This window comes from Dasypus novemcinctus, chromosome 9 (assembly GCF_030445035.2).
Source record: "Dasypus novemcinctus isolate mDasNov1 chromosome 9, mDasNov1.1.hap2, whole genome shotgun sequence".
Classification (NCBI taxonomy): domain Eukaryota; kingdom Metazoa; phylum Chordata; class Mammalia; order Cingulata; family Dasypodidae; genus Dasypus; species Dasypus novemcinctus.
In genome coordinates, this window is record NC_080681.1 from 77,536,822 (window position 1) to 77,563,541 (window position 26,720).

The 26,720-nt window shown below is 55.3% G+C and overlaps 1 protein-coding gene across 2 annotated transcripts in view; it reads right to left on the reverse strand.

The window, feature by feature from the left end:
• ACOT11 (acyl-CoA thioesterase 11) overlaps nucleotides 1-26,720 on the reverse strand; it is a 58,139-nt gene that overhangs the window by 8,787 nt on the left and 22,632 nt on the right. For both annotated transcript variants that reach the window (XM_058303524.2, XM_004459591.3), the window contains exons 2-12: nucleotides 13,750-13,963; nucleotides 12,815-12,884; nucleotides 10,143-10,203; nucleotides 9,033-9,131; nucleotides 8,449-8,584; nucleotides 6,655-6,811; nucleotides 5,409-5,528; nucleotides 3,943-4,087; nucleotides 1,590-1,645; nucleotides 682-748; nucleotides 254-337 (exon numbers count right to left, since the gene is read on the reverse strand). In XM_058303524.2, the coding sequence (XP_058159507.1) occupies nucleotides 254-337; nucleotides 682-748; nucleotides 1,590-1,645; nucleotides 3,943-4,087; nucleotides 5,409-5,528; nucleotides 6,655-6,811; nucleotides 8,449-8,584; nucleotides 9,033-9,131; nucleotides 10,143-10,203; nucleotides 12,815-12,884; nucleotides 13,750-13,885 (1,131 nt within the window). In that variant the 5' untranslated portion in view covers nucleotides 13,886-13,963. The remainder of the gene's footprint in view (nucleotides 1-253; nucleotides 338-681; nucleotides 749-1,589; nucleotides 1,646-3,942; nucleotides 4,088-5,408; nucleotides 5,529-6,654; nucleotides 6,812-8,448; nucleotides 8,585-9,032; nucleotides 9,132-10,142; nucleotides 10,204-12,814; nucleotides 12,885-13,749; nucleotides 13,964-26,720) is intronic.

The following is a 26,720-nucleotide window of genomic DNA, read 5'->3' on the forward strand; positions in this document are numbered from 1 at the left end:
AGGAGAGGCTGCGGGAAGCAGGTGGGAGGGCAGGGAGAGAATGGACTTCCTGGTTCTCCCAGCCCTGCCGGGCGTCTGCACTTCTGGAACTGGGTGGGTTCCATGAGCTCGCCCAGGTCCCTTGAGGAAATCCTCAGGCATGAGTGGTTGGAAGGAGCTTCTGTGGCTTGCCCTCAGCCCCCTCTGACCAAGACGAAGGACTGGTTGCTCAGATGAGAGGGGACAGGGGAGGCAGGCGGGTGGGGTCAGCTACCTGGTTGATCTCCGAGGAGAGCACCCAGTTGCCCTTGGCCACGAGCATCTTCAGGGAGGAGACGTTGTTGTAGCTCAGGCACACCTAGACAGAGCACAGGGAGCGGCCACCCCTTCTTCCTCGGTGGTCCCTGGGCTGACGCCAGGCTGGTGATGTGCAGAGGAACTTGGAACGTGAGTGGGGAGGGGGGCAGGACGGCTGTGGAGAGGGCCCTGGGCCTTGGGAAAGGAGGGCCAGCTTGGTGAGCCTCGCTGTGTGACCTGGACAAGGAGCGCCTTCTCTCAGCGCCTCAGGTCCCTCCTGCCACACAGGGGGCGCGCAGGGAAGCCCCTTCCGGCCCACAGCCAAGCCCACGCTGACGAGAAGGGGAGGGTTGGGGGGAGACCCCGGTGGGCCTGAAGACTGCCCCACTGGGCAGCGGGCCTTACCTGGTTGCTAGGGTCCCAGGGGACAGAGAGCGGCACCTCCGCCTGCTTACAGGACACAATGTACTTCCTGGGAGAGAGGGAAGACGGCAACCGTGGGCTCTCGGAACTCCATCCATTTCAACAGGCTTCAGTGCAGACCTACTGTGTGCCAGGCCTGGGCTGAGCCCAGCAGCATGGGAGAGACTGTCCTGCCTGGTTAGGGAGACTAGAAGGGCACACAGAAAACAACGGCCGAGAACATACAAACTCAGCCTGGACTACCAAGGGCAGCTCAGAGGCGGGGAACACGCCCGGGAGGAAGGAGCCTGGCTTGGAGCTCGGTTCCCCCACAGCTCTGCTGAAAGACTGGCTCGAGCTCCTTCACCCTCATGCCTCACATCCGGATCTGAAAAATGGGCCCAGAGGGTGTACCTGCCCATGGGGTTGTCATGAGAACTGTGCTTGGCACAGAGCGAATGCTCTACAAAGGCGTACTTTTCTTATAAACAAAGGTCCGTGAACCTGGATGTGTGCACAGCACTTTAAAGTCTGTACAGCACTTTCACAGCAGAGGCACACACTCCTGGGTTTGTATCCTGAGCAAGTTGCATCTCTCTGAGCCTTTCTTTCTTCACATGCCAAATGGGCATCAGAGTTCATGGAAAGAATATGGGATTTTAAATTGGCGAGGCCCGCCAGGTTCAAATGCTGCCTGCTGATCCCTCCTATGCGCGTGGCAGCAGGCAAGCAACCAGCCCCCTCCGTGCTCGGCGTCCTGACCTGTGCAGTGGGCAGGAAGACCGTGGGGTGATGAGGCCAGCACCAGAGGCTGCATGAAAAGGGCCTGGCACATGGGCAGTATGAAGAAATGTGAGCGCCCTGGGGACAGCGCTGAGCCCCATCCCCTCCAGCCACCCAGCCCCACTCACCTGTCCAGGCGGATCTTCTTCCTGGCACTGGCCTCTCGGTAGCGCCGCTCGCCATCCTGGGGAGGGAAGAGGGGAGTCAGTGCTGGGGGTGGGACCACCAGCGTCCTGGCCCTCTAAAGTGGGGTTCGGGCCTCACCTGGGAGTCGGAAGCAAACCAACCTGGCTAGGAAAGTGAGCTCCAGCCCCAGCTCCCCTCAGGCTCCCCAAATGGCCTTGGGGAAGTGACCTCCCCTCACTGGACCTCAGTTTCGTCCTTTAGAAAGTGGAGACCTTGGAGGGCACTGACAACAGAATAAGAACCAACATGTAGTGAGCACTTGTCCTGTGTCAGCCACTCTTCTAAAGTGCAGTCCATGCGTTATTTAATCTAAGCCTTATGACAATCTGAGGAGGTGCTCTTCCTGTCCCCATGTTATAGAAGGGGAACCTGAGGTACAGAACAGATAAGCTTGGAGCCCACACTCTTAATGGCCACTCCAGTGTCTCTCCCCATTTGTAAGCATTAAATGCCAGAAGGTCTATGAAAAGCTCCTTGTGTCAGGAAAGGGTGCTGTGCTGTGTCTGGAGACATCAGACACTGTGGTCAGGGCAGACAGCTCAGGAGGTTGGCGCCCTGCCAGTGGGCCCTACTTTGGAATTTATGCTCCCCAATGTGACAGAGTTGGACTCGGTTGTGGTTTCCCTACACATGGCTCTTCTGCCCCTTCTATTTGAAAGTATAATTAGTACTAGAGTTGATAGGTGTACGTCCAAGAGACTTAAATCTTTGGTCTGTCTATGTACCAGCTGGGTCCTGAATCTCAAGAGAGTTGCAACACCTACTCTCCAGTTCACTGGACTCACTCAGGACAACTAACAAGGAGATGATGATGGGCAATGACCATCCCAAGGAACAGAGAGCGCTTGCAACTGCAAGCAAGGGAGTCCCATCCATCGGCCATATGGGATCGAAGCCCCTCTCAATTAGAGGTGGAGTGGGCATCGCTATCCCAGAATCCTCAGGATTGAAGAATGAACTATGGACTAGAGTAGACTTACTAGTATTCTACTATAGACTTATTGTGACTCTAGCAATGTAAGAACTTATATCATTGATATGAAGGCAGTGGCTGCTGGAGGTTCTGAGGGCAGGGAGAGAGAAAAACAGGTATGATATGGGGGCATTTTCAGAACTTGGGAATTGTCCTGAATGACATTGCAATGACAGACAAAGGCCATTATATACCTTGCCATAACCTACAGAATTGTGTGTGAGAGAGTGTAAACTACAGTGTAAACTATAATCCATGCTTAGTGGCAATGCTCCAAAACGTGTTCATCCTTGTAATGAACTGTAACACTAATGAAGGATGTTAATGTGGGAAAACGTGGGAGGTGTAGGGAGTAGGGCATATGGGAATCTCCTTTATTTTTTATGTAACATTTATGTAATCTAAGTATCCTTTAAAAATTTTTTTTAATTTTAAAAAAAAGAAAGGAAAGCCATAGTAAAGCAAAATGTGTGGCCCTTATAGGCATCCTGATTCAGATAAAGTGGAAAAAATCATCAATTGGAAATTTGAACACTGACCATATTTTGGAAAAAAAAAAAAGCTCCCTGTAACCTGGCCCTGCCCACTGGCCCAGGCTCCACCTCCCACCCACACTTGACTTCCCAACCCCTGGCACAGAGCGGTGAATTATTCACAGCTCTCAGCCTTGTGGGGGCAGCAGGCAGAGCAGGTGATCCTCCCAGAGAGAGGGAGCTACCTCTCCAAGGTCAAAGCTGGCTGACCCCCTAGAACCGAGCCCGGGATTGGGCACAAGGACGCACACAGGAGCCTACTTTAAGAGGCAGCCTTTGCCCCAGGCCCCTGGCTCTCCTCCCAGGGCTCTTCCTCTCCCACCACCTTCATCATGACCAGTCACCACTTGCTGAGCGCTTACAGGGCTTAGCGAGGCACAGTCCCATGACTGTGTGGCACACATCCCAGCAGCCCTGTGCGGCAGAGACTGCCATTGTGCCCGTTTTACAGATGGGGACTGAAAGCGCAGAGAGGGAACCGGCTGGAATGCGGCAGAGTGAAGGTTCCATCACAGCTGATTCCAAAGCCAGGGCTCTCCCAGCTCTGCAGGCTTGTGGACACCCAGCGACACCCAAGTACAGGCAGGACCTCAAGCAGGTTCTGGTCCTTCCAGCCAGAACGAGGCACCCACCTCGCACGTGGGCCCTCTCCAGGGGTCACCACCAGGGCACTCTAAGCGGAGGGGCGGGGCCGGGCCCCCCACTCCCCTGGGCCTGTCAGGGGCTAGAGACCCCACCACCTCAGAGAGGGAGGGAGCGGGCGCATGCGGCAAGGCACTGCCCACTCACGCCAGGCTGGGGCCGAATCCAGGGCAGCGTCCGGGGCTGGCCGTCAGTGTCCAGGACCACGAAGGTCATGAAGGCGCTGTTGATGTGGCGCCGCCGGGTCTCTGCCTCCTGGCGGTAGGCCTCCACGCACACGCCCACCTCCATGCTGGGGAAGGAAGGCTGCATCGCCGACAGGCCTCCCCGAGGCCACGCCCCCCAGCACACGGCACGCGTGCCCACGCACTCCTGCGTTCTGCCGTGGCCTGGAGCAGAGCCCACAGGCAGGAAAACGGCTCCCTCCCCTCCTTCCCTTCCGTCAGTGTGTACAGAGCGCCTACTGTGCGCCGGCCCTGGGGTAGACACCAGGACACAGAAGTGGGCAAACCTGCCCAGTCCGTGTCCCGTGGGCCAGCAGCTGGGGCACGGGGAGCAAACAAGTAAGCAAAGATCTCAGTGAGTAACTGAAAAATGCAAAGGGTAGTGAAAGGAAATAAGCAGAGAGGAGGGCTGGAAAGGCTAGCAGGAAAGCTGGTCTTCACACACAGCGACAGGCGCGGTAGTGGCCAACCTCCTAAGGCTCCACTGCGGCTCTTTGTGCATCTCTTACTGTCTATTAATTATAAAATAGCTGTCACCACCTTCCCCCTTGCTTCTGTGATCCCAGAGGGCAGATGTCACACAGGCGGGGAAACCAAGGCCCAGCATGGGGCAGGAAGAGAACCTGGACTAGAGGCCAGGTCTCCAGGCTCCTGGCTAGAGGCTATACCACTGAACGGCCGCAGGGTGCGCTGGACAGGCTGCAAAGAATGAAATTAAGAGCGGCAACAGCAACGGCCAATGTTTACGGACCATTTTCCCTGCACTCTGCTAGCACCTCACTGAATCCTCACAACTATGAGGCAGTTGTGGTGAGCCCCATTTTACAGAGAGGAAACTGATCCTCAGCAGGGTTAAGTAAGTAGCGCAAGGTCACACAACCAGTAAAAGGTGGACCCCAAATTTGAACCCAGGCAGCCTTACATTTAACCGCCATACTGATCTTTAAAATCATGGAGAAAGATACATATTTAAAGGAAGCTTTCATCGGAGTGGGGGTCTGAATTCATTCCCAAGGGTAAGGATGCTGGGGACTAACCGATGTTTTAAGGAATGGGTGGGAAAGGGCTAAACAGGACATGGCACGAGGTGGCCTGGGAAGTGAGCACCTGCCCTACAGTGTGCCAGGCCCAAAGGCAGGGGCCAGGCGAGGCAGAGACCCCCTGAGGACGTGGCCTGACCCAAGCCAGCAGGAGGCCCAGGGCCGAGGAGCCCGGGGAGGGGTCCTGAAGCCAGAATGGGTGGGCAGGAGCGGGGGTGAGGCTGGAGGCAGCGAAGGGACGCAGCAGCCTGGCAGGAGCTTAGAGGTCACATGCAGGATGCCAGGCTCCTGGTGGGTTTCTAGGATCAGGGGGAACTCTCAGGCCCGGGGACCCCGCCCAACCCCTCACCTATTCTTGAAAGCATTGTTCACGATGGCCTTGAGCACCAGGCGGTCCCCGACCTGGGACGGGCCCCGGAAGTGGAACATCTCGATGGCCTTCAGCGTAGGGTGGGCTCGGCACAGCCGGCTGGGGGAAGGCAGGGGAATGTCCCCAGGGCTCCCGCCGATGGCCTGGGCCCGCCTCCTGCCCCGGCCCCCATCCCCAGACCCAGCCCTCCAGCCCGCCCACTCCCACCCAACCCCAAAACAGTTCTGCCCAGAAGAAGAGAACTTCAGTTCCGCATCACAGAACGCTGAGGTCTAGGCACATGGCTGGAAGGAGCAGAGGCGAGGTGACGGGGTAAGCCTAGGGCACAGCTGTTTCCTTTCAGCCTTTACACCTTAGCACCTGCTGCTCCCACTACCTGGAAGCCCCCCACCCACCCAAAGCTACTTGTCATTCAAGGCCCGGCTCAGGTGCCCCTCCTCCAGGAGGCCTTCCCTGACCATCCAGGTTCCACCCTCCTCTGAGATCTTATTGCACTTACAGCTGGGGCTGCCCAAAATGGCACTGCTTCTGCACTGTCTCCCACGGGGCAAACCCAGAAGAGGGGCTGTGTGAGCTCTGAAGGAGGGGAAGAATGTGCCTGGCTGAGGAGGGCATGGTTTGGAGAGGGCCGTTCTGGTAAAGGGAGCAAATACGAAGGGGTGGATATTCAAGAATGTCAGTTATCCTAACTATAAAAAAACCCTGATGCTTAGGGCAGAAAGAGCCCTGGACAGGGGCAAAGGTTGTAGGAAAAGGTAGGAATTATTTTTACTAGGAAGAGGGGACCCTTCTTAGGGCTTTGTGGAGGAGGTGGTGGGATTTTCGCTATGAATAGAGGGGCTGAGAGGGCCAGAGATCAGGCTGTGAGCAGAAGGAGAGGGGAATGGAGTGGACGGGGAGGGGAATTGGCAAAGAGCTTGACCTGAAGGGAGCGTAAGACCCAGGGAAGAGCGCAGCCAGGGCCGGGTAGGGCACGCTCAGAGCCAGGCCAAGGGGCTGGGCCTGTCTGCACACTCGGGGGCTGCGGGGGACTCTGTGGTCAAGGAAGAAGTGTGGGCCCACAGGAGGGCGTTTCTCTCTGGCTCTCTGAGTTACCCTAACAGTCCAGCCAACCTTGTAAAGCATCGAACGCCAACCAACCCCAAGAAGGGCATCACCCCCGGAGGGAGCTGGCTGAGGGCAGGAGGAGCAGGGAGCAAGGATGCCGGGGCGGGCACCTCCTCACCTGGCAGCAATGGTGGCCACGTTCTCCATCCAGGCCATGATCTGGCCCCCAAAGGTGTTGCCCTGGTGATTGGCGTGGGGGGGCAGGACCAGCTCCACGCTCTCCACCCGGGTCTTCTCAGCCGGCACCATGTGGTTGCAGTCTCTGCTCTCCAGATCTGACCAGGGAGGGGGCAAGGGGAAGGTTCCCAAGGGCAGACGCTCCCCACTGGGCAGCCCCGGGACCCCCACCCGCTTCCTTTCATTGCCTCAGCACCGGGGGTGCACAGGCTCAACCTGAATGAGGCTGGGAGGAAACGAGGGTGTGCCTGTCACAGGGCAGTGGACGGGACATCAGCTTGGACCTGACTCTGAACCTCAGCTCCACCCCATACAAGTGATGTGGCCTTGGGACAGGTCAGCAAACCTCTCTGAACCTCAATTTCCTCACCTGTAAAGGGTGGCTTTCGAGGCTGATGCACTAGGACTGTTTGAAGATGAAATGTGGTCTGGCTATAAAGAACCCGGCACCCCACGCAGTAGGCAGGCACTTGGAAAGAACAGTTCTTCCCCTCCCACTGCTCTGATGATGCCCCTTGGGGACAACGGCATTAGAACATCCTCAGAGAGGCTGGAGAGTGCCGGGGCCTTGGGAGGGGGCACACGGTCAGGGGAGCAGATGCTGACATCCCCCACCCAACCCCTCATCAGCCAGTGTACTCCAAAGAGGTGGCATATCGCTCCGCTCCCAGGCTGCTCAGAGATGCCACAGGCAGAGCAGGGACAGAGAGCAGGGGAGGCTGAGGACAGCCGAGCCGAGGCTGGAGGTCGATGGGGCCAGACAATCCCAGGGAGCTTAGCTGGTACTGAGGGTGGACAAAGGGACAGCACCAGAGGAGGCAGAGCTGCCAGGCTAAGGCAACAGGGAGCTGCAGAAGGGCTGTCAGGAGAGGGGTGCCTTGGGAGGGCTGCATTGAGACAGATGGGTCCAAGGAGCCTCCACGCCTGCAGGAAGAGCCAGGCACCCCCAGCCACGGCCTCCGAGGCTGGGTATAAACACGGCACGTGGAATTTGGTCAGCATAGGCCAGCCCGTTCCACCTGCTCTCCCCACTCTGGAAGCTGAGCTACCTTTTATCTGTCCTAAGATGGCCTCTGTGGGTTCAAGAAGGACCTCACATTTCTGGAAATTGGCAAATGACCCCAAGCTCCCGCCTCTGGCCCTCTGCCCGCGCTGTGTCTTCCTTCAGGAACACCCTTCCCCATCTCTACAGTTCTCAAAGTCTCACTTGTTCCAAAGGGGGTCTTTATGAGCTGATATGCAGCAACCTCCAGGATACATTTTTAAGTAAGCAAGAAAAGGACAGTAGGTACTATCCATTCCCATTTGGGAAAAAAAGAGGCTAAATAATAAAGACATATGCCTAACTAGGCAGACAATATTTCTAGAAAGATACCCAAAAGCAGGAAACAGCAGTTGCCTCTGAAGAGGGGGGCCTGGCTCTGGGGTAGGAGGGAGTCTTGCTTTTTATTCTATTGCTTTTTAAAACCTCCTACAGAGTCTTCAAGGCCCAGCTCAACATGACCTTCTCAGGTATCTTGGTTTCCAGACACCCAAACGCATTTTGTGGACAAGGGCTCTCCCTCCATCCTGCCTCCAGCCTCACAGCTCCTGGGAGCTGGCAAGAGGTCAAACACTCCCCTTTGCTGCAGGGGACATCCCAGGGAGACTCCCGTCCCCCCTCTGCCCAGGAGGACCAGGGCAAAGGGGCACTGGGGCGCCCGCGGCCCTCCCCGCCACGGCCGGCAGGGCTCACCGTCCTGATGGACACAGTTGGCCAGGAGGTCCTTGATGGTGTCTGCGTACAGCAGCCGCATCCGCCGGCGCTCAGCCGCCACGCTGTGCTCTGTCTTCTCCTCCTCCGTCCGGGGCATGATCTGCTTCAGCTTCACCTGTCGGCCAGGGGAGGGGGTGGGGGTGCTCAGGGTCCTGTGGGGCTGGCACGCAGCGGGGTCCACATCTCCCATCCCCCTCATCCCCATCCTCCTGCCTCCGCGTTGCCGCGTTGCCGCGTTGCCCTGATCAAGCATACACACAGCCTGCAAATGTTCCCCCAGGCCCCTGCTCGAGCAAAGGTGAGGGGTCAGGAGCGTCACTGCAGGGCGTAAGGGAACAGTGAGACCCGAAGGTGTGGGGGTACACAGCGAGAAGTGGGGGAAAGGAGAGAGGGCAGGCGGCTGGGGTCAGAGGGCAGCAAGGGCGGGTGGTCCCCGCACCACCTCCTCAACCCCTCCGCCTACCCCAGCCTCGCGCCCCTGGTCCTGGCCCTCCCTCACCATCCAAGCACACCTGGGCAGTGCCTGGGCAGTGCCACACCGGCCAGGCAGGTGCAGCACCTACCTTGGAGGCATCCCGGTAGGCCACAAAGGTGGCCAAGGCCTTGCACACACTCCACTGCTTCTCGGAGCACATGTCCTCGGAGGTGACCTGGATGCCCACCTGGAGAGGAGCCCCACGGGAGGAGTGAGAGAAGAGACAGAACCCCCCAACCCGAGGCGCAAGGAGGTCCCACCCCGCGCCAGGCCTGGCACTCGTCTCACTTGCCAGGTCTAGGCCAGGCAACTGGGGCAGGTTTCAATCCCGCCCCCTGGCTTCCCTGGAAACCTGGGGCAAGTCACTTCTGGACCTCAGTTTCCTCATCTGTAAAATGGGGGCGATCATACCTACCCAGCTGGGTTACAGGAAGGACTAAAATGAGATCATGTGTACAAAAGGGTTTTTAAAATAGGTAAAGAGTTGGCTGAATTGAAAGAAGGAACCTATCACTGCCCCAGGGGGCATCCGGGCACTTATGGGGCTCCCCAGGGGCACCATTGGGACTCTGTCATGCCAGCCTCAGGGTCAGGGCCCTCGGAACCACTGGCCCAGTTGGGTCAAGTTGCCAAGGCCTGAAGCCCACAGGTGGGAAACCAGAGGCCCTGCTCCAGAGTTCAGAGAGCTCTCTGCACTGTCACGTGCCTCCCATCAACCTTGCCACCACCCTGCAACACAGGAATCACGTTCCCATTCTACAGACAAGGAAACAGAGGCTGTGGGAGGTAAGCCGATGGCCAGACCAAAATCCAGTGCTCTCCCTGCTCTGGCCCTGCTGCCTCACAGTCAGGCCCAGCTACCATCTTCCTCCATTCCCGGGACCCCTGGCTGCCAGAGAGGATCTGAGGTGGATGAGAAGAGCCTGGAGGCTGGAAGTCAAGCCCCACGTTGGAATTTCTGTGGCGCATGATCTGGGGCAAGTCCCCTCCCCTCCCTGGGCCTCAGTTTCCCTTCTGTGTCATGGGCATGGGACAGGAGATCCTTGGGGTCCTTGCAGCCTGCCTGCTATCTCAGAACTCTGTGACCTCACTCAGGGCTCTGTGAGTGTGCTCGCCCGGGCTGGAGGCCGAGGATGGAGAGGAGGTGGAAACCACACGCACACTCACACACATGCCGGCAAGGGCCCGCACCACACACCTCCATGCTGGAGTTGAAGGCCCGATTCACCTTGGCCTTGATATTCACCACCTGTCCAGCACTGGGAAGAGAAGAGCAGGAGGTGAGCCTTCCAGCAGGAGCAGAGGGAGGGAACGGGGACCTCGGACACTGGGGGGCTCTTCTAGGGGAAAGGGGCAGGAGGACGTTGTGGTCTGCAGAGCAAGTTCATCACGTCTTCCCAGCTAAGCAGCAGGAGGTGGGGTGCTGAGGCTGAGAAGGGGCATGAGGTCATTCATCTCCCTGGGAGGGGGCGTCCCAGGGCTGGGGAGTGAACCCGGGACCTCGTGTGAGGGAAGCCGGCACCCAACCACCGAGCTACATCGGCTTCCCCGAGTTGGTTTTTTCATTTGTTTATTTGCTGTTTCATTGTTTTTAGGAGGTACGGGGGATCGAACCTGGGACCTCATATGTGGGAAGCAGGTACTCAACCACTTGAGTGACACCCACTCCCCTTGAGCTCCTTTCTTCTTCTCAATGGTCACCTCCCTGGAAAGCCCTTCCTGCCCAAGTCAGGCCCCTAGATGTGCCCTTCCAGCCTTGGGAGTCTCACTCACAACACATCTCCCAGAAGATTGGCCTTGGTCTTCCCCCACAACCTTGAGCTCCCCTGGGACAAGGCCATGTCTGTTTTGCTCATCATTGACTTTTCAAACTCTAGCACATGGCACAGGGTAGGTCCTCAATAAACAGTGGCTGCCTTAATTAATGAATTTCATATTTATTGATTCCTACCAAGTACAAGGGGCTATCAACAAAATATAGAGCAGAGAAGGCGTAACTCAGTGGTTGAACTCCTGCTTTGTATGTACAAAGTCCCAGGTTCAATCCCCAGCACCTCCTAAAAACAACAACAACAAAAAAAAAACCATAATTGGGAGTAGGTATAGTCCAGTGATTGAGTGCCTGCTTCCCACATACGAGGTCCCAGGTTCAATACCTGGGACCTCCTTAAATAAATAAATAAATAAAACCAGAAGATAGGAGGAGAGCCGGGTGTGATAACTATAGTATCAGCACAATTATTCTATAAGTCTCAAACTATTCTAAAATTAAAAGTTTATTTTAAAAAAAGGATTGCACCACTTAATTGAATACTCGAATATGGTTAAAATGGGAAATTTTATGCTGTATATATGGTACCGCAACAAAAATTTAACAATGAAGAAAGGTATCACAGAGCACCCACATGTCAGAGGCCATCATTACCAGGGAACGCACTCTGAATTGAAATTCCATTTATACTTCTGCCTGCCCTGCAGGCTGCGCCTTCCTGGGGAAGAGAGACCATGCTCCAGCAAACGCGGTCCCAAGACCGTCACAGGGCCTGCCTGGTCCAGGTTGGTGCTCAGCTAATGGTAAGTAAGGAGTGAATAAATGAATACAGGGACTGGCCAAGCCTTTTCCTTAACAGTGACATACTGGGCACCCAGGAAGTCCTGAAAAAGCTCTTGGCTCTTAATGTTCTAGGTACTGACGGAAAGTTTAGGAGCAAGTCTGGAACTGTATGCTGTCCCTGCAGCCTGTCCCAAGCAAAGACCAGCATGCTTCTCAGGTCCTAGAAACCAGATGGGAACCGATGGGCAACGCTATAGGGAGACATAGCTCACCACAGCATAATGAAGAGCTTTCCAACCAAGAGAGGCCAAAAAATAATTTTAAAAAAATTTTAGGGGTGGCGGACTTGGCCCAGTGGTTAGGGCATCCATCTACCACATGGGAGGTCCACGGTTCAAACCCCGGGCCTCCTTGACCCGTGTGGAGCTGGCCCACGTGCAGTGCTCATGTGTGCAAGGAGTGTCCTGCCACACAGGGGTGTCCCCCGCGTAGGGGAGCCCCACGCGCAAGGAGTGCTCCCCGTAAGGAGAGCCGCCCAACGCAAAAGAAAGTGCAGCCTGCCCAGGAATGGCGCCGCACACACGGAGAGGTGACACAACAAGATGATGCAACAAAAGAGACACAGATTCCCGTGCCGCTGACAACAACAGAAGTGGACAAAGAAGAAGACACAAATAGACACAGAGAACAGACAACCGGGGTTGGGGGTAGGGGAGAGAAATAAATAAATAAATCTTTGGAAAAAAAAATTTTTAATAATAAAAAAAAAAAGCAGAGGGGAATGGGTGTAGCTCAATGATTTGAGTGCCTGCTCCCTATATGCAAGGTCCTGGGTTCAATCCCTGGTACCTCCTATAAAAAAATAGATAAAAATAAAGAAGGCCCTACCCTGCAAGCTCCTCAGCCCTGGAGGTCTGTGAGCAGTGGTGGAATGCCCCCAGGGTTTGGCTCAGGCTTTGCCAAGGCACAACTGGACGCCTCCCTCCAGTCTAGCGACCAGTGGCCCACAAAGAACGTATGAAGTGCGAGCTAAAAAAGGTGTTCACTGACCGAGTTTAATCCTTTCCATGCTGCAGACAAGAAAACTGAGTCCCAGAGAGAGAGTCTTCCCCAAAGTCACTCAGCACCGCACAGTGCTGTCTCAGCAACCTGCAACTCCACACACGGAGCCCCTGCCTCGGAGCCCACCCCACAGCGCCCAGCAGCAGCCAGCTTCCAGCCCACCTGGACGCGCCATGTCAAAGGCCCCGGGTCGGTCCAGCCAGGCCCCAGCTGTGGGAAGACCAGAAGACGGTGAAGTAGGAGGCGCCACTTACCTAATGGTGTGCTCAAAATAAATATCGTCCATGGAGGCCGTGACACAGGGGCAGCCAGCGTGCCTCTCCGCTGGCGTTGGGAGAAGAAAGCCACACGTTAGCCTTCCTGGAGCCTGTGCACCCTCACATCTGCAGGCTCTGCTCAAACGTCATCTCAAGAGGCTTCTCCAGCCACCCGGCCCCATCCACCCTTCCTCGCCTCCTTCACCGCAGCTCCCACACCCTGACCGTACTTCACACCTCTGGATCTTGTTTGTCTGTCAGCTGTCTCTCTCTTCCTCTAGGCTGTAAGTTATATGAGGGCACCAGTAAAGAGGTGTGGAATGAAATGGGTGGTCAGGCCACGCTGTTTCCTGCTTCCCCAACTGCCGCCCAGTCAGTTTTGGCCAGACTCCACGCAGGTGCTCAGTCCCTCTGGGGACCCTTCTCTGCCCCCACGGCTGGATCAGGGCTTCTGTCTGCTCTTGCACAGCCCCGTTTCACCCCCTTTCCCAGCCCCCATCAAACAGTGCTCAGAGAAAAGTCAGGTCACCTCCTCACACCCCCTCCCAGATGGTCAGCTCCCAGCAGTTTGGGGAATCCTGGTAAGACGAAAGGATTGACCGGGCTCAAGCCTGCTCAGCTCAATAGAGGGAGCACGGTGAGGAGCCCCAGCCGTGGCCTGTGCTCCCTGCACTTTCAAGCGCCTCGGGAGCAGCCTGTGTGTAGCCCTGTGCGGGGACCTAAGAGCGGGCTTTCAGTGGAGACAAGGACGGGGCTGAGCTGAGCGTTGAGGAAACGAGGAGGCCACTTCAGGCGGGTGGACAGCGCAGGCAAAGGCCAGCAGGAGGGACGAGCGGGGCCCTGGGAGGCGACGGCGCCCACGGCTGGGATGGAGGCCCCTCCCTGGGCCGTGGCGCGGGCACGCAGAGTCGCTGCGCCGAGCACGGCCTCACCGGACAAGCAGGCCGTGGTGTCGATCCACTTGAGCAGCTGCCCGACGCTCAGCTCGCCGCGCTGGTTGGTGTGACAGGGCAGCACCAGCTGGCTCATCTGCACCTCCGTGGGGTTCCGGTAGCCCTCGTCCGCCATGGCGCCGTCGGCGTCCTCCGCTCGCGCACGGGAGGCTGACTTCCGGGACGTGCGGCCCGAGAACACGGACGTGAAGCCCTGGGGAACAGGCAGGGAGGGGGCGCTCGCTGCGGGGTCTTGCGCGTCTGCCCACTCCAAGACCTTAGGGCCTGGATGAGGGGAAGGAGCGAGCCGGGGCGGCTTGCTCACCACCTCCAGCCTGGCCACCACCCTCACCCCCTGGGACCCTCTCTCAACACCACTTTTTTTTTTTTTTTTTTTTGAGGTACCAGAGCTGGAGATTAAACCCAGGACCTTGTATGTGGGAAGCTGGCGCTCAGTCACTGAGCTACGCTGGCTCCCCTGTGCTGGTTTTTTCATTTGTTTATTTGTTTTGTTTTTAGGAGGTACTGGGGAGCAAACCCAGGACCTCATACATGGGAGGTGGGTGCTCAACCGCGTGAGCTACATCCACTCCCCTCTGGGTAACACTTTGACCAACAATTCCACATTAACACAACCTTGGACCCCAGGATGGGGAGGAGGCAGATGAAGAGGACAGAGAATTCAGTCCTCCTGGCTGCAGCTTGTCAGCCAGGTTTTTAAAGTTTTGTTTCGGATTTATCTTCATTCCTAAAAGATTCCCCCTCTCCAAGCAAAGATTCCTAGTGGGTCCTATATAGCAGTCCCGCCTAGGGATTTGTTCCTGCTTCAAGAAGCCGCTCGGATTCCATCCCCTTTCCAGGGCTCATTTGTTCTTCAGAGGACCTGGGAAGGAGAGGCCCTGCTGAGTGCTAACCCGTCTTCAGCCACTCCTGGGAGGGCTCTGGGCGGTCGCTGACCAGCTGGCTGAGCCAGGTCGGGCCTGCAGCAGCTGCCAGCAGAAGAGCAGCAGAGAAAATCTTCAAACTCAGGACCCCAAGGTGTGGCTTCTGCTCAAGGCCCCAGGGAGAAGAGGGGGGGGTGCCTGTGGCCCCTTGGCCTGGGACGGGGGAAGGAGGAGCGCGCTGCCACTCTGCCCCTCTGACCTCATCTTCCTAATTGGACTGTCAACAAGAGTTGGCTCCTCCTGCATGTATTAACAGGAGGCACAGGCACGTGGGCTCTGCTTCTCATGATCAAGGTCAAATGTGCGGTGATGATGCTGGTGACAGCATCCATACATGTAACAGATACTCTCCTCAGCACTTTACAAGCACCAGTTTTACTTCATCCACAGTAGGTAGGAATATTATTCTTCTCATTTTACAGATGAGGAAACTGAGGCCCAAGTAAGTGGCCAAGGCCAGCTGGGAACCCAGAGGTCTGGCAGCAGTCTGAGAACCCACTTACCACACAACAATGCTTGGCAAGGCCTCCTGGGCAGAGAAGAGGAACAGAGGTCCCTGGGCTTGGATTTAGCAGCAAAGAGCACCAAGCCCCACTGGTGACATGTCACAGCCGCCGATGGGGACGGTGACGGCTCTTGTATGGAGGGTCTGTGCTCCCTGGACAATTCCCCCCACAAGACTCCCACGGCTAATCCAATAAATACAAAACACACCAAGGTGGCTTGTTCAAGGTCATGGACCCTGAAGAAGTAGAACCGAGATTTGAACTGGGCCTGTCTAATCCACACCTGCTTGTGCGTTTGCAGAAGCGTGGCTCATCTCCACGAGCCGCTGGGCCCCGGCACAGCACTAGGGGAGAGAGAAGGGCAGCCGCCCCAGGCGCTCTCAGCCCAAGTGAGCGGACAGAGGCCTGTAGGGTGCAGGCTGTCCCGGCTTGCAGGCTCCTGCCACTCGCAAGTCGCTGAGGTCCGAGCAGCAGGACCCGTCGTCATGGCAACCACTGCCTCGGCATTTCCAGCCTGGGTGTGCACTGGGGACCTACAAAGATGTGGATGCGGGTGGCTGGCTTTCTGGGTATGGGAGCAGGTAGGGAGAGGAGGCAAACAGACTCCACTCGCCAGACCCTTCGCAAACCCCTCCCACAGCCAGGGCTTCTGGTTAAAACCTTCCAGAAAGAAGCTGTGGGGGGAGCTGGGGAGATGGGGGAGACAAGATGCAGAGGGCCAGCAAGCAGAGGGAAGGAGCAACCTGTGTAGGGTTTCCGGGCAGGTCTGGAGTGCACGCAGGGAAGCCCTCCACAGGCTCCGAAAGCATATTCACATCCTGCCTGGCTGGATCCCCAAAGGAGGCCAGGGGTGAGAACGACAGACCCCCTTTCACAGAAGGGGAAGAGGGACGGGAAAAGAGCTGTTGGGCAGCAGGACACCCGAGCTCCAATCCTCTCTGCTTCTCGCCTGGTCAGCGCCCACCCCCACAGGCCTCCCATTTCCTGCCCCTGCCTCCCCACTGGTCTCCCCCCTCCACGCCCCACCCCAGGCGGGATCCTTGTTCCTTCTTTCAACAAGCACCTCCTCTGTCCTGGCCCTGGGCCATGCACTGAGAATGCAAAGCTGAACTGGAGGCAGTGCCTGCCATTGAGTGCTTGTGCACACAGTAGGCACTCATCAAAGGCTGATGGGATGACGGGAGACGGACCGGAGTTCAAATCATAGCCCACGTTCTTTTACAAAATGTAATAAATGTACCACACTAATGCAAGGTGCTAATAATAGGATGTCTACAGGAACTCTGTACTTTGTGGATGAATTTTCTGTAAACCTACAACTTCTCTAATATAAATAATATAAAATATATATATCTATTTTAATTGTAGCCCAAAGGCTCCGGTGCTATTTAATCTTGAGCAAGTTCTTCCCTCCTGAGCTTCATCTGTCACTGGGGTAAGGGAGGGGACTGCCAGTTCCCAAGATAACCCCCAGGCTTGTTCCAGGATTCTGGGGTCCAACCCTGCTTGGAGGGTGTGCTGAGATATCCACTGAGGGAGCTAAATGCTGTGCTCCTCACAGCAGGGCTCCTGCCCCTGAAGCAAGCTGACCCACAGACCCCACTGTCCAGAGAGAGAGGGCTCCAGGGCCCCAGGCCGGAGCACAGACCGAAAGGCCAGATCAGCACAGGCGGCCCCAAGCACAGCCACGCAGACTCCAACGCCTTCCGCGGGCACCGTGGCAGCCTGCCCACACCAGGGAGGCCGGGCCAGGCCTCCTCCTAGTGCCAAGGTGGCAGGCAGCCAGCCTTGGGAGGCAAGGACATGCGCAACCCAGTGCGGTCTGGCCAATAGGGCTCCAGAGCCGGGCCACTCCTCCCAGACCCAGGCACTGGGAAGGCAGCGCCTCTGGATGGAGTCAGGGCCCGGGCAGCCAGGCCGGCTGAGCCAAGACAGCTGACGGGGGCAGAGCCCGCTGCGAGGGCATCGGGGGTCAGAGAAGACACTGCTCTCTCAGACAACAGATGTGCCACAGCCAGGCCAGACTTGCTAATCTTAGATTAGGTCCCAAGTGGCTCCACTGTGGGCTCCGTGTCCCTCCTCCAGGGTCACAGCACAGACCTGCTTTATTCGAGCAGAAGAGACCACCTTGTCCAATCCCTTCACTTCCAGGGAAACTGAGGCACATGGAGGGAAAGGGCTGGTTCAGGGCGATACAGCCGGTCAGCTCTCCTGGGCCAGGGCCCCTCTGGTCACCCTACGTGGTGCTTCGGCCACAGGCCCAGGCCCACACCAGCAGGTTCAATGCCCTCCCTCCCTAACCTCCGCCAACTACCCCCACTGCCCTGATTTGCTAAGGCCTTCATGTGCTAGCTCACTGCTCTCTTTCCAGAGCCCGTCCACCAGCTCCGGTCTCTCTACCTCTTTCTGGCCTCTACACAGCACCAGTGGGATCTTTCCAAAAAGCAAGGCCACTAACTCAACAACCACAACTTACCGACTCCTGGACACCAGGTCAATCCTTTTAACTCTTGCCCACCACAAGACTTAGTGCTATCCCTTAGGACCTCCCAGGGCTTTCTAAAGAGTAAGCCTGGGGAAGCAGATGGGACTCAAGCAACTGGGCTCCCACCTACCACATGGGAGGTCCAGGTTCAGTTCCCGGTGCCTCCTAGAGAAGGCGAGCTGGCCCAGTGGGCAGGTACAGTGAGCTAACGCAACAAGATGACACAACAAAAGAGACACAAAGAAGAAAGACAGTGAGAGACACAACAAACCAGGGATGGGAAATGGATGTGGCTCAAGCAACTGGGCTCCCGTCGACCATAGGGTAGATCCAGAGTTCAATTCCCAGGGCCTCCTGGTGAATGCAAGGTGGCCTGCACAGCAAGCTGGCCCGAGCAGAGAGTTGGCCACGCAAAGTGCTGACCCCCCACGGCATGCTGGCCCACACAGGAGTGCTGGTCCACACAGAAAGCTGGCACAGCAAGATGACAAAACAAAAAGAGACACAGAGGAGAGACAGTAAGAGATGCAGCAGATCAGGGAGATGAGGTGGCACAAGAGACTGAGCCCCTCTTTCCCACTCTGGAAGGTCCCAGGATCAGTTCTCAGTGCCACCTAGAGAAGACAAGCAGAAGAACACACAGCAAATGGACACAGAAAGCAGACAACAAAGAGGGCAGAGAGAAATAAATAAATCTTAAAAAAAAAAAAAAACAACAACAGGGAGCTAAGGTGGCTAAGGTGATTGAGTGCCTCTTTTCACATGGGAGGTGCTAGGTTTGGTTCCTGTTGCCTCCCAAAGAGAAGACGAGCAGACACAGAGTACACAGCAAATGGACAGAGAGAACAGACAGTGACCTTAAACAACAAAGGGGGGGGGGATAAATAAATAAAATAAATCTTTAAAAATATAAAAAATAAAAAAAGAGTAAGCCTGACCAGTCACCTCCCCTGCTCAAGAGTCCCTGATGGCTCCCCACTTCTTCCAGGATGAAGTCCTAGACTTTAGCCTGGGCCTTACTCTACAGCTCCTGCCACGCCCCAGCAGCCGGCTTTCCCAGCTCCAGACAACGCGCAGTTCCCGAGAGCGCCACCCTCACACCCCTCCGTGCCTCCCCCGTGTGCGTGCTGCTTCTGCCAGGCTTCCTTTCTCCGCGCTCTCTGCAGGCGAGCCCTTACTCCCTCCTTCCCTCCCCGGTGCTCAGCCTCCAGCCCCGTCTCTTCCGCAGGGAGACTTAGGGTCTCCCCGGGCCCCTCCAGCCTGGCCTGGCTCCGTCCCAGCACTGACCTAGCCGTGTGACCACTGTTTCCACAGCCGCCTCCCCATCAGCTAGGTATTCCCACAGGACAGAAACTCAAGCCTGCCCCAGAATAGGTGCTCAAGAAATGCCCGGGGAAGAGAGAAAGGAAGGAAAAGGCAAGTCACAGCGGCAGCCTCGGCGCTCAGGCTAGGAGGCCAGGGGAGCACAGAGAGGGGGCACACAGAAAGGAGCAGCAGGACGGTGGCGGTTCAGGCGAATGGTCAGCGCAGAGGGAGGCAGTGGGAGAGTGCTGGGGGTTCCTCATGGGTGGAGACCGGGGGAGGGACCAGTGGGGCAGGGGCTTGACTGCCAGGCCTCACAGTCCCCAGACAGGAAGTCTCCTGGAGGGGGCACGGACTACCGTGAAGAGCCGGAAAGAGGGAGCCAGCCAGCTGAGAGGACAGTGCTGCCAGCACCACCCGGAAGGGCAACCAGGGGCAGAGGAGACCCACCTGCCCCGGCGGGGAGGAGCAAGGTGGGGCCAGCGCGCAAGTAGCCACCACGAAGCGAGGTCGTGCACGGGCCTCGGGGGCCTGGATTCAAGGGCGATTTCACAACTAAGCTGTGACTGCGGGTGGGCTCTTCAGCCTCTGGGGGTCTCGGTTTCCTCCTCTGTGAAAATGAGAGTACAATGCCTACCCCCAAAGGTCACAGTGAGGATGACATGGGACGAGATCCATGTTTAAAGTTCCTCCACAGGGCCTGACACACGGCTGGCCTTTATCGAACGTGCGCTGGCAGCACTGGAGAGCTGAGTCTGGGCTTCCTACAGAAACACAGCCGGGAGAGATCCAAACACAGTTCACCTGGCCTGTGGACACCCAGCCTCCAAGCTCACTGGATCCTTGGGAAGCGGGGCAAGCTCGTTAGCCCATTGAGAGGTCCTGCAGGAGGTCAGGCAGTCACGAGCTCGAAAGCCAGCGGTGGTGGACCGGCGAGTCAAGCCCAGGGGACTAGCCTGTGAGGCCCCTGTTCTCCCTACAAAACAGGTCCCTGAGCAGGTGGCGGAAATGTCCTCTGTCCCCGCTCAGAGCCACTGACCAGGCCCCAAGAAAGGCCTCGTTGTTGAAGCAGCCCACTCAGAGCCGCCTTGACTGGATGTCCAGTCCCCACCAAGCAGGCCTGGCCCCTTTTCTCAGAGGCCAGCTCTCTACCAGCAAGGCAGCATTTGTCAATGTCCCTAAACCTCCCGTCAGGCCTACTCCCTACCTGCTTCCCAAAAAGGCTCTGAGGCAGCCTGCACACCCACCGACACACGCACAGCAGCTGGAATGCAGTCAGGGAACCAAATAAGGAGCAGCAGTTATGTCAGGAACCAGCTGCAGAAAACGCTGCCACAGAGATTCCATTTGGCCTTGAGATTTCCAGCAGACAAGGCAAAAAAGGGTAGCAGAGGGAACCAAACTCATAGGGGGAAAGGGAGCGCACTCGTTCCCGAAGGCAGCCTGAGAGCTGGGAGGAGGGATGCCGCGGGCTGCTCACAGGCTTCCGGTTGTATATCAGACGTACCTTCATTCTAGAAGGTAAGTCATGGCTCCCGGTACCCTACACACACCCTCATTTCGCTTCTGGCCATAGAGCATGTTGGCACTTGACAATTTTTAAGATTTGGGGGTGGATAGGGTAGAGACCAGACCCAATATATTAATTAAGCACCTCCTATATGCACTCATTCGGTGAGTGCTTATTGAATACCTACTCCGCATCCGGTTCTGTTCTAGGTGCTGTCTCATTAATTCTTTTTGTTTTTAACTGAGGTGAAATTCACATAACAAACCGAACCATTTTAAAGTATGCAGTTCACTGGCATTTAGTACCATCACAGTGTTGTGCAGTCACCGCCTCTCTCAAATTCCAAAACATTTTCATCACCCCAGTCACTCCCCTATTCCCTTCCTCCCCAGCCTCTGGCCAGCAGCACTCTGCCGCTGTCGCTATGGATTCACCTATTCTGGAAATGTCACATAAATGGAAGCATACAAGATCGGGCCTTTTGTGTCTGGCTTCTTTCACTTAGCATGTTTTCAAGGTTCGTCCACATGGTAGCATGTATCAGTACTTCATTCCTTTTTATAGCTGACTAATATTCCATTGTATAAATACTTTGTTTATCCATTTGGACTGTGTCCACCTTTTGGCTATTGTGAATAGTGCTACTCATTAGTCTTAAATCTACTCTGGAAGGAACGCATTGTTATTCTACCCATTTTTCTGATGAGAAAACCAAGGCTGAGAGAGGGTGTGCTGCTTTTGAGCAGCAGGAAAGTGGTAAAGTTTAATCCCAGACCCACCACACAAAGTCCATGTTTACATCTCCGTAGCACTTCCACTCTGACCTTGCAGGTAATGAAATTCTTTCCATCTGAAACTCAGAGAGGGGAAGCAAATGACCCGAAGTCACACAGCCAGCCAGCAGCCAAGGAGGAATGGGGCCCTGAATCCCAGTCCAGTCCTCACGCCCGCCCGAGGCAGCCAGCCAGGGGCTGCTGGGGTGGGGGTGGGGGGGTAGGCTTTCCCTCTCCCGGTAGCCAGCGAGGGGGAAAGGGGACAGGAGGGCCTCTGACCCCCCAATTCCCTCCCAGGGCCGGCCTGGGAGGAAGGGAGAAGGGTAAGGAGGCACGATCGATCGAAGCTCCGAGCTAAGGACAAGCCTTCCTCCATCCAGCCCCTTCTCCCCTTTGAGTAGAGCTTCACGGGGCATTTCTGGGTCAGCTGCCTTCCTGTAAAGCTGAATATGAATGGAATCTTTATAAGCCCATCATCCCCAGGAGACCTGGGGCAAGTTATTTTAATCTCTGTGCCTCAGTTTCTCATCTGTCAAATGGGGATAATTAAAAAACCCTGGGGTTACAGTGAGGATTACAAAAGACAGTGAAAGCACAGTTAAGTGTAGCATAGAGCACAGTACAAGGCGAGGGTTTTAAAAATGGCAGCTTTTATTATCAGCACTCTGGGCCTCAGTTTCCTCATCAGTTTAACTGGATAGGCTCTAAGACTCTTCCCAGCCATGAAGGGTTTGGCTTAGGGGAAGAACTCCGTTAGGACCCAGGAAAATCCACGTGGTCTGTCTGCCCACACCCCAGGCCAGCCCACGCCACGGGCGCCCTCGCTCGCCAGTCAGGTCACTTCTCCCCTGCCCACCACTGCCCAGAGCCCTCTTCCCGTGCCTCCTCACCTCTGTAATGCCTACGCCTCCCTCCACTCCTCTATCTCATCCCCCACCCTCCCCGGACCAAATACCATGGCTGCAGTGACAACGTCCATCTAATTGTGGGAGTATCTGACTGACACCAGACTCTTAGGGTGTCCACAAGATCCAACACAGAGCCTGGCTCGTAGCAATTAACGGAGTTCGTCCGTGGGTCCCCCATTCCCATGAGAGTCACCCCGTGTGGGCAGGGAGAATGCGGCCCACGGGGTCAGGCAAAGTTCCCCACTCAGAGGCCCTGCTCCATCCCTACCCCGTCATCCTGCCATGGTAAAAATACCCTTGCTGAAATCTGACACGCACCCTGGGGGGGGTCATCTCCAGAACTGCCCTTGCCCTCCCGAGAAGCCTGCCCACGGGACCTGGGGTGGGGAGGACATTTCCTGAATGCTTTCCTATCAGTATCTCAACTGACCTTGAGCAAATGTGGGAGGTGATATCAGGGCCAGGGGACCCGAGTCCAAAGAAGTCCAGAGTCCCGTCCAAGGGCACACAGCTTCGAGCCACCCAGGCCTGCTGACTCCACACTGAAGTCCCTTCCTCAGTGAGGAGGGACTTTGGAGACTGAGTGTGACTGCCTCGTTGTATGGAGGGAGAAACCGAGGCATGGGGGGAGGGGCTCTCTGTTCAAGGTCTTAAGTGAAAGAACACTTAGGGGATACTACCCCAAATAGTGGGGCTCCTGTGGGCTCTGGAGACACCCAGGTCTATGGTCAGGGCAGATGGCTCCATAGTTTGGCGCCTTGCCAGCGGGCCCTACTTTAGAGTTTGTGCTCCTGAGAGTGACAGAGTTGGACTCAGTTATGGCTTCCCTACACGTGGCTAATCTATCCCTTCTATTTAAACCTATACTTGGTGCTGGAGTTTGTAGGTGTGTGTACAAGAGACTGGAAATATTGGGCTGTCCATGTGCCAGCTGGGCCCTGAGCCTCAGCAGAGTTGCAACACCTACTCTCAAGTTCATTGGACTCACCCAGGACAACTAACAAGGAGATGAGGATGGACAACAACCATACAAAGGAAACGAGAGCCTACAACTGTAAGAGAGTCCCATCCATCCGCTGTGTGGGATCAAAGTCCCCTCTCAATTAGAGGTGGAGTGGACATCACCATCCCAGAATCCTCAGGATTGGGGAATGAACTGTGCACTAGAGTGGACTTACTGGTATTCTACTATAGACATACTGTGAGCCTAGCAATGGAAGAAATTATAACACTGATGTGGAAGCAGTGGCCACTGGAGGCTCTGGGGGAAGGGGAGGGAAAAACAGGTGTAATACAGGGGCTCTTTTGGAACTTGGGAATCATCCTGAATGACACTGCAACAACAGATATAGGCCATTTTATATCTTCCCATAACATGCAGAATTGCGTGGGAAAGAGTGTAAACTACAATGTGAACCATGGTCCATGCTCAGTGGCAATGCCCGAGGATGCGTTTATCAATTGCAATGAACGTGCCACATTAATGAAGGATGATGTTTATGTGGGAAGGTGGGGGAGGTGTGGGAGTGGGGCATATGGGAATCCCTATATTTTCTGTGTAACATTTATGTAATCTAAGTAACTTTTTAAAAATAAAATATATATATATTATTTTAAAAATAAAGAACATTTAGGCAGACCTTACTAAGAAATTGTTTCTTCCTCTGAAAAAATCAGGAAAATACCACCACTCCCTCTCCATCCAAGAATAGTTTGAGGATCAAAGGAGATTACAAAATGAAAGGCAGGAGGCAGACGTGGCTCAAGCATTTGGGTTCCCGCCCACCACACGGGAGATCCCAGGTTTGGTCCCAGCGACTCCTGGAGAAGACGAGCAAGACAGCAAGCTGGCACAACAGAGAGGCAAGATGAGCTGATGCAACAAGGAGACACAAAGAGAAAACACAATGAGAGGTACAACAAAGCAGGGAGCTGAGATGGCTCAAGTGATTGAGCACCTCTCTCCTACACAGGAGGTCCCAGGTTCAGTTACACAGTGAGCACATAGCAAATGGACACAGAGAATTGACAGTGAACTCAAACAATGAGGCAGGGAGGGGAATAAATAAAATTTTTTTAAAGTGAAAGGCACTAGGTTAACTGTGAAGTGTTGTGTGCACATGAGGATGTACTTTTTCCAGGAAGTTGATTAGTCCAGCTTGCTGTGCCATCTTGACCAATTCACACCCTTCTCTCAGGAGGATGCCCACTCAAGGGGATGTGTGCCCACGCGGTGGACCGACCCACAGCCCTTGCTCACAGCACTCCAGGGACAGGGAACTCACCATTTTCTACAGAATCAAGGGCAGGAGAGTCATTGGTGAGGGAAGGCATCTGGAATCCAGTTTGACACTGCCCCTTTATCCAGCCTAGGTTTGGTGGCTTATCTGAAGAACTAGGAGAGGACAAAGAGAAGGCAGGCCTTCGGGAAGAAGGAAAGAGAGAAGAAAGGAGGAGGGAAACGGACTTGGCCCAGTGGTTAGGGCGTCTGTCTACCACATGGGAGGTCCAAGGTTCAAACCCCGGGCCTCCTTGACCCGTGTGGAGCTGGCCCATGTGCAGCGCTGATGCGTGCAAGGAGTGCCCTGCCAAGCAGGGGTGTCCCCCGCGTAGGGGAGCCCCACGCGCAAGGAGTGCGCCCATAAGGAGAGCCGCCCAGTGCGAAAGAAAGTGCAGCCTGCCCAGGAATGGCGCCGCCTACACTTCCCGTGCTGCTGACGATGACAGAAGCTGACAAGGAAACAAGATGCAGCAAATAGACACAGAGAACAGACAACCGGGGGATGGGGGTAGGGGGATTAAATAAATAAATAAATCATAAATCTTAAAAAAAAAAAAGAAGAAGAAAGGAGGAAAACGACCTTAGGCTGCGGTGACTGCAGGAGAACCTGTTGGGAAAACACCTCTTCCCAGGTGGTCAGTCCAGCCCAGGGAACAGAGCCACTGTCAGAACCCCTCTTGGAAGCAGACCCAGAAGGTGGTCTCTGACTTTGGGAATCTTTAACATAAAGAAAAGGGAGGAAAAAGAAGAAAATACAAAATAAAATAAAATAAAATAAAATTGTCTATTGCTTCATAAAGGAAGGGAGCCTAACGCTTAACCTCTTTTCTTTGGATATAAATATAATTTTATCTAAAAGTCAATCCTTCACCTCAACCCTAGACCTGACATCCTCAACTCCACAAAATGCTCAACCCCAAACACAAAGAACTAAGTCACTTCAGAAATATTAGGTGGGGCACAGGCTAGGAATCCAGGGACTGAGTTCAAACTTGAGCTCTGATACCAGTTCACTGCATGACCTTGGGCAAGTCACCTCTGCTCTTTGGGCCTCAGTTTCCTATCTGGCAAGTAGGTTAATAATATCCTAATTTATAAGTTAATAAGCTCCCCAGGGTTTTTATAATGATAAAATGAAGAAGAATGGAAAAAAAAAAAAAGTGCTGTGAAGATCCATTATCATCTGTAAGGGACTGTGTGTCTTTGCAGTCCCAAGTTATATAACTCCAGGCACAGGGAGCTCACTCCTTCATGAACCAGCCCATTCCATTCCTCAACCTGTAAAGTACCCCCATTATGGAGCTAGTGATGAGCCTCAAAGGTCAGGGCCAAACGTGAAGTGTGAAAAGCAGCCCAAGACCAAGGCAAGGCATCTAGAGAGGATAAAGCCATTGCACTGGACGGGGACTTGTCTTTTTCCTAAACCACCACAGACTGTTCCTCGCTTTTGTGAAATGGAAATGTGGAGAAGAGAGGCAGCCCGGGACCTGGGTGATGAGGTCTGGCAGACTGCACTGGAACCCCAGATCTACCCTTGCTGGCCCAGGGGCCTCGGGCAGGTTGCTTCCCCTCTTTCCATGCAGTCATGAGCATGCGCCCCTGCCCGGGTTCCTCATCTGTAAAATGAGAACAAGCACTTGGCAGAGTTGCCCTGAGGTGCACAGGAGGGAACAGATTTGAAAGTGCTTTGGAACCGGTGATGGTCCTGCCCTCCTTTTGTTCAAGCTCTTATTGCAAGTCTGAGCCAGAAGCCGGGGGTGAACCAAGAGGGTCCCCGCCTTCACAGCACCAAGGTGGAACAAGCAGTTACCAAGGAGATGCCAGCACAGCAAGGGGCACGCAGGGGCCTGTGGACACATGTGTGGAAAGTGACGGTGTGAGGGCCAGAAGCTGAAACCTGCAGAAACCAGGTAACTGGCTGTGTGGAGCCCCGGGTTCAGATTAACCTCAATCAACATCCTCATATCTACTCTTCTGGAGGGCTTGGAAGGGGGCCCCGGAATGACCTATAAACGAGTGCTTTAACTTCCTGCTTTATAAAATTGAAAGGGATAGGTGTGCGGTTAAGATTGAGAACAGGGAAGCAGACTTGGTGCAATGGATAGGGCGTCCACCTATCACATGGAAGGTCCGTGGTTCAAACCCCGGGCCTCCTTGACCCATGTGGAGCTGGCCCATGCGCAGTGCTGATGTGCGCAAGAAGTGCCCTGTCACTCAGGGGTGTCCCTGCGTAGGGAAACCCCATGCACAAGGAGTGCACCC